The sequence below is a fragment of the Dipodomys ordii genome, unplaced genomic scaffold (genome assembly GCF_000151885.1).
Source record: "Dipodomys ordii isolate 6190 unplaced genomic scaffold, Dord_2.0 Scaffold156, whole genome shotgun sequence".
Lineage (NCBI taxonomy): Eukaryota > Metazoa > Chordata > Mammalia > Rodentia > Heteromyidae > Dipodomys > Dipodomys ordii.
The window spans coordinates 357706-376132 of record NW_012267372.1 but is presented as its reverse complement, the minus strand read 5'-3'; the positions used below and the strand labels follow the sequence as shown (position 1 = coordinate 376132).

The 18427-nt window shown below is 53.3% G+C and overlaps 1 protein-coding gene across 1 annotated transcript in view; it reads left to right on the top strand.

The window, feature by feature from the left end:
* The window catches only part of Arhgap35 (Rho GTPase activating protein 35), a 34619-nt gene extending 16585 nt beyond the window's left edge, over nucleotides 1–18034 (top strand). The window contains exons 3-6 of the mRNA XM_013032749.1: nucleotides 12788–12865; nucleotides 14068–14199; nucleotides 16826–16931; nucleotides 17483–18034. Coding sequence (XP_012888203.1) covers nucleotides 12788–12865; nucleotides 14068–14199; nucleotides 16826–16931; nucleotides 17483–17840 — 674 coding nt within the window. The 3' untranslated portion in view covers nucleotides 17841–18034. The remainder of the gene's footprint in view (nucleotides 1–12787; nucleotides 12866–14067; nucleotides 14200–16825; nucleotides 16932–17482) is intronic.
* Nucleotides 18035–18427: the final 393 nt, after the last annotated feature.

Below are 18427 nucleotides of genomic sequence, written 5' to 3'. Positions count from 1 at the left end.
CCTCAGATCTCACCCTCTGTGTAGCTAGGATTACAGGTGTGAGCCACTGGCTCCTGGCTCAAGTGGTAGAACGCTAGCCTTGAGCTGAAGAACTGAGGGACAGTGCCCAGGCCCAGAGTTCAAACCCCATGACTGACAAAAAAGAAAAAAACACAGGACATAGTTTGTTTTCTACTCCAGCCCCCTTAAGCTAGCTACTTCAGTATCATTCTGCTATTGCTCGTGTATGAGTCTAGAGAAGGTCTTTTATTCTACTTTTTTTTTTTTTTTGGGTCCGGTCGTGGGACCTGAACTCTGGGCCTGGGCGCTGTCCCTCAGCTCTTCAGCTCAAGGCTAGCGCTCTACCACTTGAGCCACAGCGCCACTTCGGCTTTTTTTTCTTTTTGCTTATGTGGCGCTGAGGAATCGAACCCAGGGCCTCAGGCATGCAAGGCAAACGCTCTACCACTGAGCCACCTTCCCAGCCCAATTCTGCTATTTTAAAACTAAGTACAGTCCTTTAACATAAATAAATTTGGTGATGGGGCTGGGAAGGTGGCTCAGTGGTAGAGCGCTTGCCTTGAATGCCAGAGGCCCTGGGTTTGATTCCTCAGCACCACATAAGCAAAAAAAGAAAAAAGCCGGAAGTGGCGCTGTGGCTTAAGTGGTAGAGCGCTAGCCTTGAGCTGAAGAGCTGAAGGAAGGACAGTGCCCAGGCTGAGTTCAGGCCCCACAACCGGACCCAAAAAATAAATAAATAAATAAATAAATTTGGTGATCTGAGAATGTCTCTTCCTTCTGTTTTGCCTGCGGAGGAGAGCTTCTGATGCCCACACTGGCTGGACATCTACAGATTTGGGTCACTTAAAGGTAACCTGATCTGCACGGGTATGGCTGCCAGATACACAGGGATGTTCTCAGCCCTCTCCATTAGCCTTAGCTGTTTATGCCTTTCTGTGATTTTATTAGTGTTCACTCAGGTCTCTGCCCCCAGCTGCCATCTTCTGCATGTAGGTAACTGCTGGGAAACTTGACACGCTCAGTGACCTGCACAAAGGAGAAGGGACCTTCAGCTAAGAGACCCTTGACACTGGTCCCCTGGCTTCTTTAGGTCACACAGGAGAAATTCACAGCTTTCATTCTATACTTTAGAAATATTAGAGAGTTCTTTTTTTTTGGTCTGTCATGGGGCTTGAACTCTGGGTCTGGGTGCTCTCCCTCAGCTCTTCAGCTCAAGGCTAACATTCTACCACTTGAGCCACAGTAACACTTCCAGTTCTTTGGTAGTTCATTTCAGATAAGAGTCTCATTGACTTTCCTGCCCCAGCTGGCTTTGAACTGTGGTCCTCAGATCTCAGCTCCTAAGTAGCTAAGATTACAGGCATGAGCCACCAGTGCCCTGGGAGAGTCCTTTTATTTGTTTATTGGCAGTGATAGAGTTTGAACTCAGCCAAGGCCTCCAACCATTTTTTGCTTTGTTTTTTAAGGTGGGGTCTCATGTTTTTGCTAGGGCCAGCCTCGGGCCCAGATTCTCCTACCTATGCCTGTCATGTAGCTGGGGCTACAGGTGATCACCACCATGCCTGGCATACTGACTGTGGTGAAGGTCTTGCTAACTTTCTGCCTAGTCTGGCTCTCAACTTTGATCCTCCCTAACTCTGCCTTCCCATTGCTAGAATTACAGTCATGAATTACAGGCTAGAATTAAACCATGTCTGGCCTTCAAAGTGGTTTTTGAGACAACTCCTGATCCTCTTGCCTCAACTTCTCCAGAGTTGGGACTATAGGTATGCACCACCATGCCCAAACCCTGTTTGGAATTCTTCAGTGGCTCTCCATCACTCCAGGTTAGTCTTACCTAACTTAGGTTACAGAGCACAACTTCCAGCAGTTCCGCAACTCCATTGATTGCTCACCTGCTGAGTCTTTCCTTTTGGTTCCATTTCTGAAGTCCCTCCCAGATTCCTCTCTGAGCTCCCATCTGAATCAAAACCCTTACCCCATGGTCTGTTTTGCCCTGTGCCTTGGTCTGTGAGCCCTTACCTTCCTGGACCCTAGCTTGTCTGAGATCTAAGCTCCCTAAGGCGGGGTCTTCACCACTGTCTCCTCCAAATGGAGTGCACCGGGCTCCAGTGAGCGCTTATGAATGATGCCAGAGGACGAGCAGTTGTGTAAAGAGAGGGAGGACTGTGGTTCACTCTGCTGTTTGGCGCATGGTTGGAAATGCCACGTGGTGGGTACAAGGTGGGTTGTCCATGTGGGGCAGCCTGTGAGTCTTCTGCACTGGAGGGGTTGAGGGAAGCTTAGTGTCCCCTTGTAGGACCTGTCAACAAAGCATCTTTCCCAGGAGGGAAGATCTGGAGAGGTCGATGCCTGGTGTTGGACACTAATTGATGATGCACAGCTTTTCCTGCAATTAGCCTACCGAAAGTGCCACCCGAGTATTAAATGGAAATGGCTACTGAGTGCTTGGAAAAAGTAATTGGCAAGTATTTTCAGCTTTGTCATTGTGCTGCCTGGGCAGCCTCCCCACCACTGTTGGTGAGCTCTGGTTTGCTTCTTCCAGTTGGGCAAGGTTCTTTTTTTTGGGGGGGTGGATTTTTTTTGTGTGAAAATGCTGTACAGAGGGGTTACAATTACATGGGCAAGATAGTGAGTACATTTCTTATCAAGCATTGTAGCCTCCTCCTTTGTTTACCCTTCCCATCCCTTCCCATCCTCCCTCTCCCTCCACCCAATCCTCCCCCCCCAAGTTGTAAAGTTCATTTTTGACATGACAACTTGTACTTCTCATTGTTGCAACAGGTCCACCTGTATCCTTATTTAAACGACTTGTTTTTCCCCTTCCCCTCCACAAATTATACTGAATGGGTATATACTGTGGGGGAGGGACATACAAAGCAACAAAGAATCTTATAATTGCATTAGAAACAAATGCATGAAAGAAAAAAAACATTTAAAATACATATCTTAGGGTTCATTTTCCTAACATCACCTTATCTGGCCTTTTCTGCTTGACTCATACATATACCTATGCTTCTTTGGGCTTGGCTTACTTCACTTAATATAATTTTTTCCAAGTCTTTCCATTTCCTAACAAATGGGGCAATGTCATTCTTTCTGTGTATATATACCACATTTTCTTGATCCATTCATCTACTGAGGGGCATCTGGGTTGGTTCCATATCTTAGCTATGGTAAATAATGCTGCAATAAACAGGGTTCTTTTTTTTTTATGTTCACTCGTGGGGCCTGAACTCTGGGCCTGGGCGCTGTCCCTCAGCTCTTCAGCTCAAGGCTAGCGCTCTACCTCTTGGGCCACAGCACCACTTCCATTTTTCTGAGTGGTTTATTGGAGATAAGAGTCTCACAGCCTTTTCCTACCTGGGCTGGCTTTGAACCGTGATCCTCAGATCTCAGCCTCCTAAGCAGGTAGGATTATAGGTGTGAGCCACCGGCGCCTGGCTTGGGCAAGGTTCTTGATTTCCCCCTGGCATGTCACACATGAGTGGCACTCTTGGGAGAGCACTAGCACATCTTTCCTTCTCCAGGTCTCCTCTCCTTGATGGAAGTCATTTCCTTGTAGGGCTGTGTGCAGGTTAAGGGATCATGTATCTAAGCACTGATGGAAAGCTCACCTGCCAGGCCTAAGCTCAGGGGTCCTGCAGTCAGCGACTCTTCAAGGAAAATGAGTGCAGAAGAGAAAACAGGGCCTTGGATTCCAACCCAGAGTCTTTACCCTCTTGGTCTCTGGTCATTGGGACAGGTCAGGTAAGACCCTGACATGTCATGGAGAAGTAGGATCAGGCCAGAGAATCTGGACCCTGCTGCTCAGAGCTTCCCCTCCCCCCTCCTCACTCCACAGCTCCTGACAGTCTTAGTGACCACCGCAGGTGAAGGGCCCAGCTCCACAAGACCACCTTCACTTGAGATGCCTGCCTTCTGGTTACCAAGCAGACGGCATCTTGCCCACTGTCAGGCACAGACTCCTTACCAGTCGTTAAAGAACTCAGGAAAGCACTTCCCTTCACTTACCATGACCAATTGACTATCAAGGATCCAGCTTAGGATAGCCATGTGGAAGGGATGCACCAGGCAAGGGATGGGGGAGGGGGAGATGTGGAGTTTCAATGCCTCCAGAACATGCCACCCTCCCGGCCCTCGAAAGTTCTGCAAGCACTGTGGTTTGGGGGGTTTCTGTTATGTGGGCATGATGGGTTACCTCACTGCATGAGTACCCAAAGATGCTACAGGCACCAGAAGAGGTACAGATGTGAAGTTCCTGTTGTGTCACACTGTCCATCGCCCCTTCCCCCCAAAGCTCCGAACTTAAGACCTTACAAGTAGGTCAGACCCAAAGCTTAGAGATTCATCAGGAAGGCCCTGCCCAGGACGGTGGGGGCCTCAGCTCAGTGAGAAGCTGCTGTTTAGTTATTTATTTACTTTTTTTGTGTGTCAGGCTTCTTCTTCACTGAGCACCTTCACCATTTATTAGCTGGTCTCCCACAAGCTGGAAGATAGTGTTAATCTTGAAAGTAGTACTAATCTTTTTTACAAGAAGAAGCAGAGCTCCAGGAAACCTTTGGGCAGGGAAGCTCACAGCGCTTGGGTGAACAGAGCCCACTCTCCAGCCGCCTTCTGTGCTTCATGCTGATGGCTATGAGTGTTATATCTCACCCACGTTCATCATGGCCACTGGGAAGAACGCGGGGAAAGAGAGCAGGCCAGACTGTCCATGTACTTGGGTTGGTCATTCAGCAGCCAGAAGGCCTGGCTGTGGAGTGTCCCTGAAAAGGCAGCTCCTTACAGCTGTGGCTGCAGTCAGTAAGGGGCAGCTCAGACACAGTGTGGTGGTTGCCTTATTTATGTTCCTTTGAATAGTGGTGGTGTGAGATTTATCAGGTGCACAGTTTCCATATGGTGTCATTTTTATTTAAAGAGTGACTCTGAAGCCGGGTGCCAGTGGCTCATACCTATAATCATAGCTACCCAGGAGGCTGAGATGTAAAGATTGTAGTTCAAAGCCAACCCATGCACAAAAGTCCCCATGACATTTTATCTCCAATTAACCACTCAAAAATTGGAAGTGGAGCTGTGGCTCAGAGTGGTAGAGTGCTAGCCTTGAGGAAAAGAGCTCAAGGACAGTGCTGGCCCTGTGTTCAAGCTTCACGACTGACAAAAAAATAAAAAAAAGAGTGAATCTGTGCAGCTTAATCTTCCCTTTTCTAATTCTAGGTTTATTGAGAAGTTGCCTATGTGATCCTGATAGCTTTAAAACAAAGCTTCCCCTCCCCGCCCCTTTCTTTTGGTCACCTCCCAGGACCCCATTCCTCACTACCCTCCTGTTTTTGTGTTGCTCGTAAGTGAAGCACAAGATTTTTGTATTCCACAAATTCCTCACTGCCACACAGGCCAGCAGCCAGCTCGCTAGCTCTTGGCTGTTCCAGATAAGCAGTTCGTTTAGCCTTGCTCACGGATTTCCTCAGGACCCAGCGCCCTGCTTGGTCAGAACAGCAGGCCCTGGCGCACTGCCTGGAGAGCCCGGCAGCCAGAGAGAAGTCAAGCGTGGCTCACGGAGTCATTTTGCCTCCATCCAAGACAGAAATAGTCTGGGTGGCAGCCCAAGTCCCTGGCAGCTTCGACAGGCCTGTCCCGCCTGGCCATCCCCGAGCTCTGCCCCCTCTGTGGTGGGAGGAAGCAAAATGTCACCAATCACAGCCCAAGTCCCCAAGAAGGAGCACTTTTCATCGTCAGAAGCTTAGAAGTTGAAAAGCTGGCAGGAAGGCCAGGCCCTTTCCCTGCACTCTAGGAAAAAAATACAAACATCAATATGTGGCCTCGGAGCTCCTGTCAGCAGGCTCACGCCTGCCTGTCCCCACCCAGCCTCGCCTCCTCAGAGCACTGTCCACTTCCGGCCCTGAGCAAGCGGAGTGCAGACAGAGGCAGTGGCCTGTCCTGTGGCCATGGCCCCGGCCCCAAGGAGCAGCACCTGTTCTCAGCATGGACCCTCCAGGCCCATGGGGGGTGGCACAGCCCTGGCTCCCGCCCAGTGTGTGCACCTGCCTATCTGCCCCTCACACTCCACCCCATGTCACCTTACTCTGCCAGGGACCACCTCCTGAAACAAGAGGTACAGGAGGTACAGGTTGGAAGAGTGGACCCAGACTGCCCAGACTTCACTACCAGCCTGCCAAGATGGCTGCTGCACAGTGGGGAGGGTGGTGCCCTACAGGACAGGGTGGCTGGGAGGCCTCGAGGAGGGTGTGTGGGTGCCAACCTGGACCAGAGGATCAGCCCTTCGTGAATGTGGGCAGTGGAGGCAGCGCTGTCTAGCAGGAAGCCTCATTTACTGTGGGAGTCTTGCTCCTCTGCTAAAGCCTAGAGGTCAACAGGGGGAACAGCCTGCAGGGAGGCCAGAGGCCCCGAGTGCACAGTGAGGAGGAGAAACTGGGCGGGGCCATGTGGCCGGCTGGAGCTCCTGAGGCCACATGTTGACATGGTTGTACTTTTTCTAGAGTGCAGGGAAGTGGGGGTGGCAGCTTTTCAACTTCTAAGCTTCTATGAAAAGTGCTCCTGTGACTAGTGACATTTTGCTTCCTGTCACGGGCCCTGGGAACCTTCTGCCATCGTAGAAGCTTGAAGGCATCTCTGTGCACCCTCGGGGCCTTTCCACCCCGGCAGCGATGGTGGCGGAGGTGGGGATGCCCTGGCCCAGGAGCTGGCAGCCTTCTGTTTTGTGGGTAGCTAGAAGCCCCTCAGTGTCGCACTGACATCACCCCCATGCCACTCGTCTTGTGTAGGTGTTCTGGCCCAGGGTACTCCACGCTCTGGCAGGACTGGTGCCCAGCTGACCTGTTCTGCAGAGCACAGTCCACCAACCTGGCTGTGGTCACACGCAGTGCCCACTTCAGGCTGCTCTGCAGTTCTCCTTACAGTGCATGTTCTCCCAAGTCATGACAGCGAGTCCATGTCTGGCTCATGCTTAGCTCAGGACAGGGTCCAGAAGCCCTGTCTCAAGAGTTCATGGCAGCTCAACCAGATACCAGACACCTCACACCTGGTGCAAGGTTTTCCCCCACTTCCCTCCTGATGTCCCCCTACCCCACCTCCTCTCTCCACCCCCTACCCCCCACAGCGGAGATTATGTCATGACACTGGGAAGTTGTGCTAACACCTAGTCAGAGCATTAGTGGCATTCTATCCTGGCGTTGACAGAATTGAGTCCTGGTTGAGTACCAGGGAAGACAGCTGACAGGCACGGGAGTAGCCCAGCCGTCCTAGCATTCGGGGGAAATGAGAGCCAGAAAGTCCCAGACACAGTCCTTCTGAGGGAGGAAAGACAGAGGGGAGCCCCACTTCCACAGCAAAGCCTGCTTGCTGTCTGAGGTGCTAAAGGTAAAGGAAACAGGAAGCTGATGTGGGGGAGCACTCCCAACTCCTAGCCAGCTTGGCTAAAATGGCCAAAAATGCCATTTACCTGACAGAGCCACTGGGCAGTCCGCAGCCGAGTCAGTATTTCTAAGGCAGTGTGCCTTATGCCTATGGTGCCATGCTCCCCAGCTTCTGGGCACATGTGTTCACAATCCCACATTTTCCAGAAGTGTGGCAGGTACCCCAGAAGCCAGAGCTGGGATTGGAACCGAGGGACCCTGGTGCCACAGCTGTCTGTAGATGAGCTTGTTGGGGCCAAGCGCTCAGAGCTTCTCTGTGCCTACAGGCAGGCAGGCGCAGGCTGCACTCCCTCCATCACCGGTTGCTTCCCTCCCATGTCTGGGGGTAGAGACGGGCCTTAGGATTGAAGCCCATGTCTCCTGGCAGCACACATCAGAACTGTGCCCTGTGTGCCTGCTGTCGCTAGATGACTAGGCTGATGGCTGAGACCTCACCAGATACACACTGCCACCCTGAGGGGAGCCTGCTGCGGCCCTGCCCCAAGAAAGGAATGAATGCAGGCCTCCAAATGCTGATTTGAGGGTAACCCTCCTTCCCTCGCACCCTCCATCTCCATTGAGGGGAGGGCCGGTGCTGAACATGGTTGTAGTTATGTTAACCCTGTCTGGGCTGTGCCAGGGCACTGGCATTGCCAGTTCCTTTTTTTTTTTTTTTTAAACCAAAGTGCTGAGTTTTTCTATCTAAGTATAGAAAGTGAGAAATAAGCAAGTCCAAGTTTGTCTTGGAGGAAGTACCAGTTCATTGCTAGAAAGGCGGCTCCAGGGGACCTAGGACTGGGGTGAGTGGCAGCAAGGCTGACATGGCCACCATGGAAGGAAGGAGCAGGAGAAAAGTCCAGAGGAGCGGGAGATTCTTGTCCCCACTTGGTTGCTATACTGCTGTGGGCACTCACCCTGCTACTGGCCACTCGGGGCAGAAGTAGGCCAACCTGCAAGGCTCAGTGCATGCCTAGGGAGCTCCCGCCTGCTGATGTGACCCGAGTTGTTCTGAGGGGTGTCAAGCCTGAATTCTCTGTGAAGGGTGACAAGCCAGGCGGACACTTGGGAAGTGGCACTGAGAGACCCATGGCCCCTTTGCTCTGGCCTGCACGCAGAACTTGAGCTCTTTCACCACAGTCACACGTGGCCTTGGTGAAGAGAGTAAAGTAGCTGGGTGTCAGTAGCTCACGCCTATAATCCTAGCTTCCCTGGAGGCTGAGATCTGAGGATTACAGTTTGAAGCCAACCCAGGCAAAAAAGTCCATGAAACACTCATCTCCAATTACCTGAAAACCAGAAGTGGCCCTGTGGCTCAAATTGGTAGATCCCTTATCTTGAGCCCAAAAGTTTAGGTAGAGCACCCAGGCCCTGAGTTCAAGCCTCATGACCACCACCAACAACAACCAAAAGAGTAAATTACTCTTTTGTTTCTGTGTGAATGCATGCACGCATGTGAGGATGTATGCGAGCATGCATGTGTGTACTTGAACGCAGCATTTTCACTCACAGTTTGTGCTCTGCCACTTGAGCTACGCCTTCTGTATCTGCTTTGCCTAATGTATTACCCCTGGTTTTGTTGTCTTGTAGAATTTGGGAACCTTAGAGGTCCCACAGTAGTTCCCCAAGAATGTGTTAGAAATGCAGTTTGGGGGGCTCCCCTAGCATCCAGACCCCAGCGCCTCCACCTGACTGATGGAGAACTGGCAATGTAGTTCTCTTCTCTGATGAGAGAAGAAAGAGCATGTGTTGTAGAGTCAGGTTCAGTGACGTTTGTATAACTCGCCCTCTGCCGTGTGCTCACTGCTTTCCCTGTTGACCTCGGCATTCTCATCTGTTGTGCTGGCTCTCAAGGATCTGTTGGGAGAAGTGGTGTGGAAGTGCGTGCAAGGCACGCGTCACCTGCTGTGGGCCTCCTACCCAGTGAGTGCTCAGCCACAGGTTTGTTGGCATGACTCTTGTTTGAGCCGTCCTCTCAGACCAGATACAGCATCCCAGCCTCTGTGCACTGCCTGACAGCTGGGCTAATAGTTATCTTACAAATTGACAGCGAGCGTATTTGTTAGAGCTCTGTTCCCTATAGCTGCTGATAGAGACTGTCTGATACAGCGCTGGTTCACATACTTGAAAACACTGACCTTGGCCACTTAGGGCTTTTTTCTCATTCTGTTCCCAAAGATGAGCTTCAAGTAGAAGATGCTTGAAACCATAGGAGTGTTTCAAAGAAAGCAGGCAGGCCTGGGCCCAGGATAGGCTTTAGTGGAGTGAACCTTTGGGGTCTAATGGACAGGGCTGCTGCCTGCAACAGCTTGTAAGGGAAGCCTACTTTGTGAGGGCCCTGCTTTCTGCTGGTGGGGTGTTTCTCTGGTATGTGGGTGCCTGAGGTCTGCTCCAGGCCCCCATCTCTTTCCCTGACTGGCTGCGGTCCTGGCCAACTGCCTTGTTCTGTCCAGCATCCGGGTTCTCACCAGGACCAAGTGCATGAAGCTTCCATGGTGCCGTACACTCTGCTCTCAGTTTCTGTTTGTTTTTCATTGATGTCTAAGTGGTAGTTGGGATCAATTGTACGAGCTAAGCTAATGATACCTTTCCTAAATGATGCCATGGTGTTGGGTACGACAGTGGCAGGATTGCTATTTTAAAATGAGATTTTGTAAAATAAACACCCCCGGCTTACAGGAAATGCTAAGGTGATGATTAATGGTGCTCTAGAGCTGCCCTGGTGCTTTCCCAGGCTTCCATTTTGGTGGTGAGCCCTGTGGTGCGGTCTCCACTGCCCACACCTGACCACCCCATGTAGCAGGCTGCGGCCTGCGCCAGGGCAGGGGGCTCAGCAGCCTCTCAAGACTGCGCCTGCTCTCACAGGGGCTCAGGCCTACCAGAAAATGATGCATGCCCAGCCTGGCGGGACTGGGGGAGGGTAGAGGGCCTGGGAGCGGTGACTTAGTCCTAGCCCTTTGTGCCGTCATCTTTCCTTAGGGAGGCTCTCATATTGACAGAAGGGACAAGCACTTAGAACAGAGTTGTTGTTTCAGACTAGGAGGTGAAAACCTAAAAGCTGCTGACATGCCCAGGGCTTGTCACAACGCGGCGAGCCTGTGTGTCCGCCCCGGTGCCTCGCTTGAGCTACCAGATCAAAAGTTGGAACCTGTCTCTGGGGAAACAGGCCAGGGTAAATACTGGTGCAGGGGATGCTAGCAGGTGCTGCGTGAGAGTCCTTGGGGCAGGGGGAGGGGGGGTGCGGGGGTGCGGCGCAAGGACACCCCATGGTTCTGCTGTAATGTTCTCAATTCACCTTCCAACAGTCTGGGCCCTGGAAGAATGCAGGCTTTGATGTGATCTGGTGGCGGCCTCTCCCAGAGGTGGCTAACATGAGCCTAATGGATGGCAGGCCCCATTCTCCCAGTGCGGGCAGCAGAAGGAGCTCGTCTACTTCACTGTTGTGTTGCTGTCTTGGTGGCCACACTAGACTTTCCTTTCTAAGAATGGGAGGATGGACTCACCCAGTGCCCACGTCCACACTAAGCCAAATAGCATGTCCTCTGTGGAGTGGGGTCAGTCTTTCCTCTGATACTTAAGATTCTGTCATTTAAGCCACAGATTTTGCTATTGGACTTCATGGGCCTAAGGAGCCTGACAACAGATACATGCTGTCTTAAAAAAAAAAAAAAAGTAGCTGGGCGCTGGTGACTCACGCCTGTAATCCTAGCTACTCAGGAGGCTGAGATCTGAGGATCGCAGTTTAAAGCCAGCCCGGGCAGGAGAGACCGTGAGACTCCTATCTCCAATAACCACCAGAAAAACTGGAAGTGGCACTGTAGCTCAAGTGGTAGAGTGCTCGCCTTGAGCTGAAGAGCTGAGGGACAGCACCCAGGCCTAGAGTTCAAGCCCCACGGCCGACCAAAAAAAAAAAAAAGTAACAAGGGGTTGGAGGTGTGGCTCAGTTGGTACAGCACTAGCCAGTGAAAGAAAGCATCAGGTATGGAGTTCAGAAGTCCCTGTCTGAGACCTTAAAAAAAAAGTAACAAGGATTTGTTACTCTTTCAAGTAGAGTGAGAAAAGCACCCTGTGGGAAAACTAAAGCACTTGAACAGCAAATCCACACAGTAAGAGAGAGACAGGTACTTCCAAAAATCTACGGCTGAGGGCATGGCTCAAGGAGTAGTTGCTGTCCAGGCCCAAAGTTCAAATCCTAGTACTGACAAAAGTTCAAATGAAGTCCAACAGTGAAACTGAGAGCTGGCAGAGCACTTCCCTAAGAGTACGTGAGATCCATCTCCAACACTGCAAAAAAATAAATAAATAAATAAGAGGAAATATAATTGAAGAATATTTCTAACAGTGAAAACTTGAGACAACCTGAAGGAGGATAGTGTTGTTTATAGAGTTACTGTATGTGTTAGAGTCTTTAAAATCATGTTCTATAATACTCGTTTTGTTTTTGACTTGCTGGCCATGACTTTCTCCCTACGGAGCCCAGCCTGGCCCCAGAGCCATTACAGGATGTGAGGGCATTTGGTGTCCAGAATAAGCTTACAGTAGCTTTGTAATGAAAATGGAGTGTTCAAATAAAGTAAATTTCAAGAGAAAACCAAAATGTGGCTCGAAGTTATCTTCAGCTTTCATACTGTGTATCTGTTTTGTTGTTGTTTTTGTTGTTTTTTGGTCCATCATGGGGCTTATACTCAGGGCCTGGGTACAGTCTCTGGGCTCTTTCTTTTTTTTGGGGGGGGGGATCCTGTTGTGGCCTGAACTCTATACCTGAGCGCTGTCTCTCAGCTCTTCAGCTCAAGGCTACCGCTCTACCACTTGAGCCACAGCGCCACTTCTGGCACTGGTGTATGTGCTACTGAGGAATCGAACCCAGGGCTTCATGCATGGTAGGCAAGCACTCTACCAATAAGCCACATTCCCAGACCCTAGTGTGTATCTTTTTATGTGTGTGCTGGTACTGGGCTTGAATTCAGGACCTGTTGATCTGGCTTGGCTTTTTGGCTCAAGGCTACCACTTGAACCACAGCTCCACTTCTGGCCTTTTATGGTTAATTGGAGATGAGAGACTCAGGTTTTGCTGCCCAGGCTGACTTCGAACCATGATCCTCAGATCTCAGCCTCCTGATTTGCTAGAATTAACACATGTAGCCACCATCACCAGGTTTGTATTATTTTAATTTTTGTGAAAAGCAAGTAAAAAATAATGCACATGGAAGAAGACTAAAGCTGGTGAAAACTCAAGGAGAATGCTAGCCTCGCCCTGCTCCTGTCCCCCAGTGGGTGCTCTCAGGCCCTTGGTGGCCCCCCTCCCCCCCCCCCCCCCCCGTCCTGGTGTCCAGGCCTGGTGATCTCTAGTTCACAGGACCTGCTCTGTTCTTCCTCCTCAGGACTGAGCACAGAAGGCATCTACCGGGTCAGCGGGAACAAGTCAGAGATGGAGAGTCTGCAGAGACAGTTTGATCAAGGTAAGGCTAGAGCCAGTTGAAGTGATGCCATAGCTAGACTGCCAGGTGGGATTCCTGCCACCCATCCAGAACCAAAGCAGGAGAGGTGCTGGCTTCGTGACTTAAGAGACCCTGTGTGGCCCCAGGTGGCTGTGCGTCCTGGTCACTCTGCCAAAGGAGGGGAGCAGGCCTTGTCAGCCTACCATCCCTGCCAGTGCTGTCAGCATGAGCAACCTCGTGGAAGGGGTGCAATCCTCAGCTGGGCAGGGACAGTTAGGAGTTAATGATCTATTTTGCAGGCCCAGGGAATGTTGTCCATCATGGCTACCCTTCCCCCCGACCCCCCATGGCCTCCTATGAGAGCCACCCAGGCCATAGGAGAACTAAGCTCAGCAGCCTCCCTCCCCCACCCACTGGGGCTTCTGCAGGCAGAGGGACAGAGGCAGGTGGGGGCACAGAGGCCTGAGAGGCGCCACCGGAGCAGCTCGCAAGCCTGGTCAGGCTTAGCTAGCCCATGGATGCTTTGGGGATGCACTGTGCTGGCACACATTGCCTTGCTGGCTGTCGGGTGCCTGTGAGAATGCCTCCCTAGGTGACTTGGTCAAGTGCACAGCACCGAGGAGGGTGGGTTCCCACACCAAGACAGCCTGCTCATGGTGTCATCTGTGGGACCTCCTTTCTCATAGTCTATCATTGACCTAAACTGCTTAGGGGCACTCAGGGTCTCAACAGCTGATAGCCCCAAAGTGAACCCCAGTCACAGCCCCTGATCAGCAGTTTCTGCAGAATCAGGAATGCAGCAGGGCTGAGAGAAGTGAGAGGAAGGAGTCAGTGCTACAGCCAGGGGGCCAGAGGTGGGACATGAATGATTTCTCCCACTGTCAGGACAGGGATGGGGATGGGCAGCATGTGGTGGCAGGACTCATTTCCTGTGAGCCAGTAGGAAGCGCGCCCACCTTTCAGGAAAGCTCCCTTGCTGGCTGGCAGGAAAGGAAGTTCGGAAAAGCCTGCCAAACATCATAGCCATAAGGAATGCTAGTACTGTTGGTGAACCTTGGAACTCTAATAACAGCATCCAAGGATGCCACCTCCTATAATACCCACCCATACTGAGGCCAACCCTGGGCAGTGCCCAGACCTCGAACTTGGTCCGGCTTCTCCAAGCCTTCTGTTTTCCTGCGGTTTCTACTCGTTTCCATTGGTGTGGCCTCACTTCATTTCAGACCACAACCTGGACTTGGCAGAGAAAGACTTCACCGTGAACACTGTGGCTGGGGCCATGAAGAGCTTCTTCTCAGAGCTGCCGGACCCCCTGGTGCCGTACAGCATGCAGATTGACCTGGTGGAGGCGCACAGTGAGTACCCGCAGCAGGGACCAGCGGGATTGCCGCCGGGCTCCAGTCAGGAGCAGGCGCATGTTCTACTTCTGGGGCTTTCATAAGTGGGCCCCAAACTTGCTAGACTGACACACTGTCATTTGAGACGTGCCTCAAGCCCTGATTTTTGCTGGTTATTATGGGTCTCACAAACTTTTCAGGCTGGCCTTGAGCCACAGTCCTGTTCTTAGCCTCCAGAGTCAGTCTAATTGATTACAGTGTGAGCCACACTCGTAATTCCTCTCTTGCACCTACCTTTTGGAGCTAAGAGATGAGATTTGTCAGGGGCTGCTGCAGGCATGGCTTCTCTGAGCCCACCATCCACAGATGGATGCTGTCCCATAGGAAAGCACTCTGTAGTCCCTACTCCCAGCCCAAGCTTGCTATCAGGTACCAGTTAGAGGAGGGAAGGCATGCGGTGCCGTACAGTATGTACACATACACACACACACACACACACACACACACACTGCGTACACACATTGCATGTGCAATCGTGTGGGCCTGCGGGAGGCTCCATTCCTCTTGACCTGGTGCCATCTAGAGGCATGTGGAAGCCCAGCACCCGGCGGCGTGCCATTGTTTCTGCAGGACCAGCTGACACAGCACCTTTTTGTTTGGAGAAGGGCAGGAGAGGGGTGCAGCGATAGGGGACCCACTGCCCTTCCTACAGTGCTTCCGCTTCCACAGCGGCTTCCACTCTCAGGAGGTGGCTGCACAGTGCCACTTCAGCAGCCTGGGAAGGGCGGAGGCCGGCAGTTTCCTCTCCCATTGTGTGCTCGCGTGCTGAGACTCCTCGGGCTCTGAGCCCGGCAGAAGGCAGAGCCCAGCAGAAGGCGGAGAAGGAGAGGGGCTCCCCGCTGGGCACTGCAGAGTGAGGGCACTCAGCCCAGCCAGACACAGCCAATGAAAAAGTTGCTGTCAGGGGATGCCTTGCCCTGAGGTAGCCAAGTACCAGGCTGCCTGGGTTTCCATGGCAACATCAACTGGACCAGCTCTTTTGATACCTGAGAGTGGCTATGCCTGTGTGTTGAGGCTTGGACCTGGTTTGAAGTGCCATCATGGTCAGGGTCGCTGTCTTATTGTTCTGTTAGTGCCAGACGTTCACAATATTGAGCATGGTTCCAAATGTGCCACAAAGTAGAGCTCCAGAAGCGAGTGGCAGCCGTGCATGGCCTAGGCACAACTGTGTGGTGTGCCTGAGGCCTCCTTCCACCCGGGATTGCTGTCATGGCCCATCCCTCCTGCCCATCACCCGCCTGATGGCCCATTTCTCAGCCAGGACCTTTGCACTGAGGTTCAGGGTGATGCAGCATGTATGAAAAGTCACCCCTGTGTGAAAGCCCCTGCCTTGTGCACAAAGCCTGGATCCAGCCAGGACAGGCAGGTAGCAGCAGAGTTGGCCTGGTGTTGAGGCTGCAGTTGGGACAGCTGTGCCGCTCCCTCCTCACACTTGGCCTGCCGCAGGAAGCTGCGCACGGGTGAATGGTGAATGGTAATCAGAGCAGGCTCCGCAAGGGACCGCCGCAAGGAAGAAAGCCAGGAAACGCCCATCCTTGCTGTTTGTCCGAGAGGAAGGGGAAAGGGCGCCTGCAGACAGCGGCCTGGCCACCCTGTTTCCTGCCTCAGGGAGGAGGCTGAGCCCTGGCTCTTCTGTGAAGGTGCCACCCCCACTAGCGCCTGATGAAAGCAGAGACTGGTGCCCGCTGGGATCCGGAGGGGCACACTGCTGTGGAGGTTGCTCTGTAAAGCCTGCCAGGAGGGCTGAGGAGAAAGCATACCCTCCAGAGCAAGTCCCAGGATCAAGACTAAGGACGCTGCAGCTCACCTTAGCTCCTATGTCCATCTCTGCACGTGGCACCAATGCACCCTTACCTGTCTGCATGACAAGGACACCGACCCAGGGGTCACTCGCCCTGGGCCTTGACCCAACGGTCTCCCTCCTGCTGTCCTTGCTCCCTGCCATGACTCTATAGGCCTGTCAGCTGCTGCAGGGGTGGCGACCAGGAGACCGTGGCCGCCTTCCTGGCACATGGTGGGGATGGTGTGAGCACCCAGGAGGCTGAGGCGTGTGCATGTGTGTGTCCATGGGACAGGAGGGCACCTGTGGCTCTCCTTATGGCATGAGTAGGCAGCAGCACTCACCATCTGGTTAGGAAGCCGTCTCAACGCGGCTTACCTGTCTCCAAGGGCAACCGAAGGAAGGAAAAAATGGTGTTCTTCGTGGTGGAGTCCATGGCTGTGGTGGGGGGGCTCGGAGGCCCCTACCCTCCACAGGGAGCCTGGGCACAGAGGAGACCTGGCCACCAAGCCTATGCCATGCTGGGTGTGCAGGCCACAGGTGCAGGAGCCCTCGGGGGCCCACAACAGCATGGAGCCCGGGGGCTGCCAGCTGCTGAACTGCCATGTCTGCTTTCCAGGCTCTGCCACAGACCTTTTTTGGGGGAAGGGGCGGGGGCGGGAGGGATTAAAGGTTATAATTTGGACAGATACTTACCAAGTTATCTTCAGCAGTACTGAGGTTTGAACTTGGTTTCCCACTTGATAGGCAAGTAGTCTCCCACTTGACACATCTCCAACCCAATCTTTGCTTTTCTCTCTTCAGAAATCAATGACCGGGAACAGAAGTTACATGCCCTCAAGGAGGTACTGAAGAAATTCCCAAAGGAAAACCATGAAGTCTTCAAATATGTCATCTCGCACCTGAACAAGTAGGTTCCAGGGCTTTCTGGCTTGTTACTCCTCCTCTGAAAACTGACAGTGGAGTGCGGCCTCCGTCCTCAGCTCCAGTGGGGCCTGCTTGATAGCCATCTTGAGCCAGGGCATGCCAGGGTATGTCTGTAATCCTAGCTACCCAGGAGGCTGGGAGAGAGAGCGAGCGAGAGACACAGAGACACACACACACACTGTATCCAGAACACACACACACACACACACACACACACACTCTCTCTCTCTCTCTCTCTCTCTCTCTGTATCCAGAAATCTGCCTGGAAGCAGAAGTCCTCAGAGCCTCTCCTGTAGCCCCTTTCCCCAGAGGGTGAGCAGAAGACAGGAAAAGCTTTAGCTGAGAGACCACATTACTGGTACCAGGAAGACAGGTCACCAGCTCCACACGTGGTCACCTGCAGTTGGTTTGGTGGCACAGTAGCCTGTCTAGCGAGTCCCTAAGGTGGTCCCATCATCCCTAAGAGTTTGTAGAGTTGAAGGGGGGAGGGGTACCTGCAGGGTGGGGCTTTGACATGCTGTGGTGTCGCTGCAGGGTCAGCCACAACAACAAGGTGAACCTCATGACCAGTGAGAACCTGTCCATCTGCTTCTGGCCCACCTTGATGAGGCCCGACTTCAGCACCATGGACGCGCTCACGGCCACGCGCACCTACCAGACAATCATCGAACTCTTCATCCAGCAGTGCCCCTTCTTCTTCTACAATCGGCCCATCAGCGAGCCCCCGGGCGCCGTGCCCAGCTCCCCCTCAGCCATGGCTGCCACGGTCCCCTTCCTCACCTCCACACCGGTCCCCAGTCAGCCTTCCCCTCCCCAGTCGCCTCCCCCCACCCCCCAGTCCCCTCTGCAGCCGCTGCTCCCCTCCCAGCTTCAGGCCGAGCACACGCTGTGAGCCGCAGTGCCGGGTCGCAGGAGAGTCCGTCTTGGTGTTGGCATTGGGCCTTGAGCAGAAGCAGGTGCCCTGGGGCAGGCACAGCGAGGGTCCCACCCCCCACACCTTCGCCGTGGCCCACTCAGGCTGGGCTGCTAGCCCTGTCCGGGCCTGGAACCACGTGGAGGACTGGACTGGCCAGGCAGCACGGCCGGCCTCCGCCCCTGCATGTACAGAGCCCACCACTGGAACCACACGGCCTGCGCCCCGGGCCCCGAGGGCCACACCCTGACCCCCCAAGCGCCCCATAGGACGCGCAGTGCTGTAGGGGTACCCCAAGGTACAGGCTGGGGCAGATGGGGCGCTGTGCCCTGCGGCGCCCCTCCAGGAACACTGAAGAACAGTGGGACACCCTCCCGGAAGTAGGAAGAAAACGACAGACCTCAAGATTCCAGTCCTGCCTCTGCTGTGCAGGAGGCCCATGGCCGCGCGAGCCGGCTGGGTGCCCACGCAACACGGTTAGGGAGCGCCGCGCATGCGCCTGGGGTGGGAGGTGGGCAGCAGGGCCAGGGCCGGGGTGCGGGGCCTCCGGGTCACGCGTGCCTGGC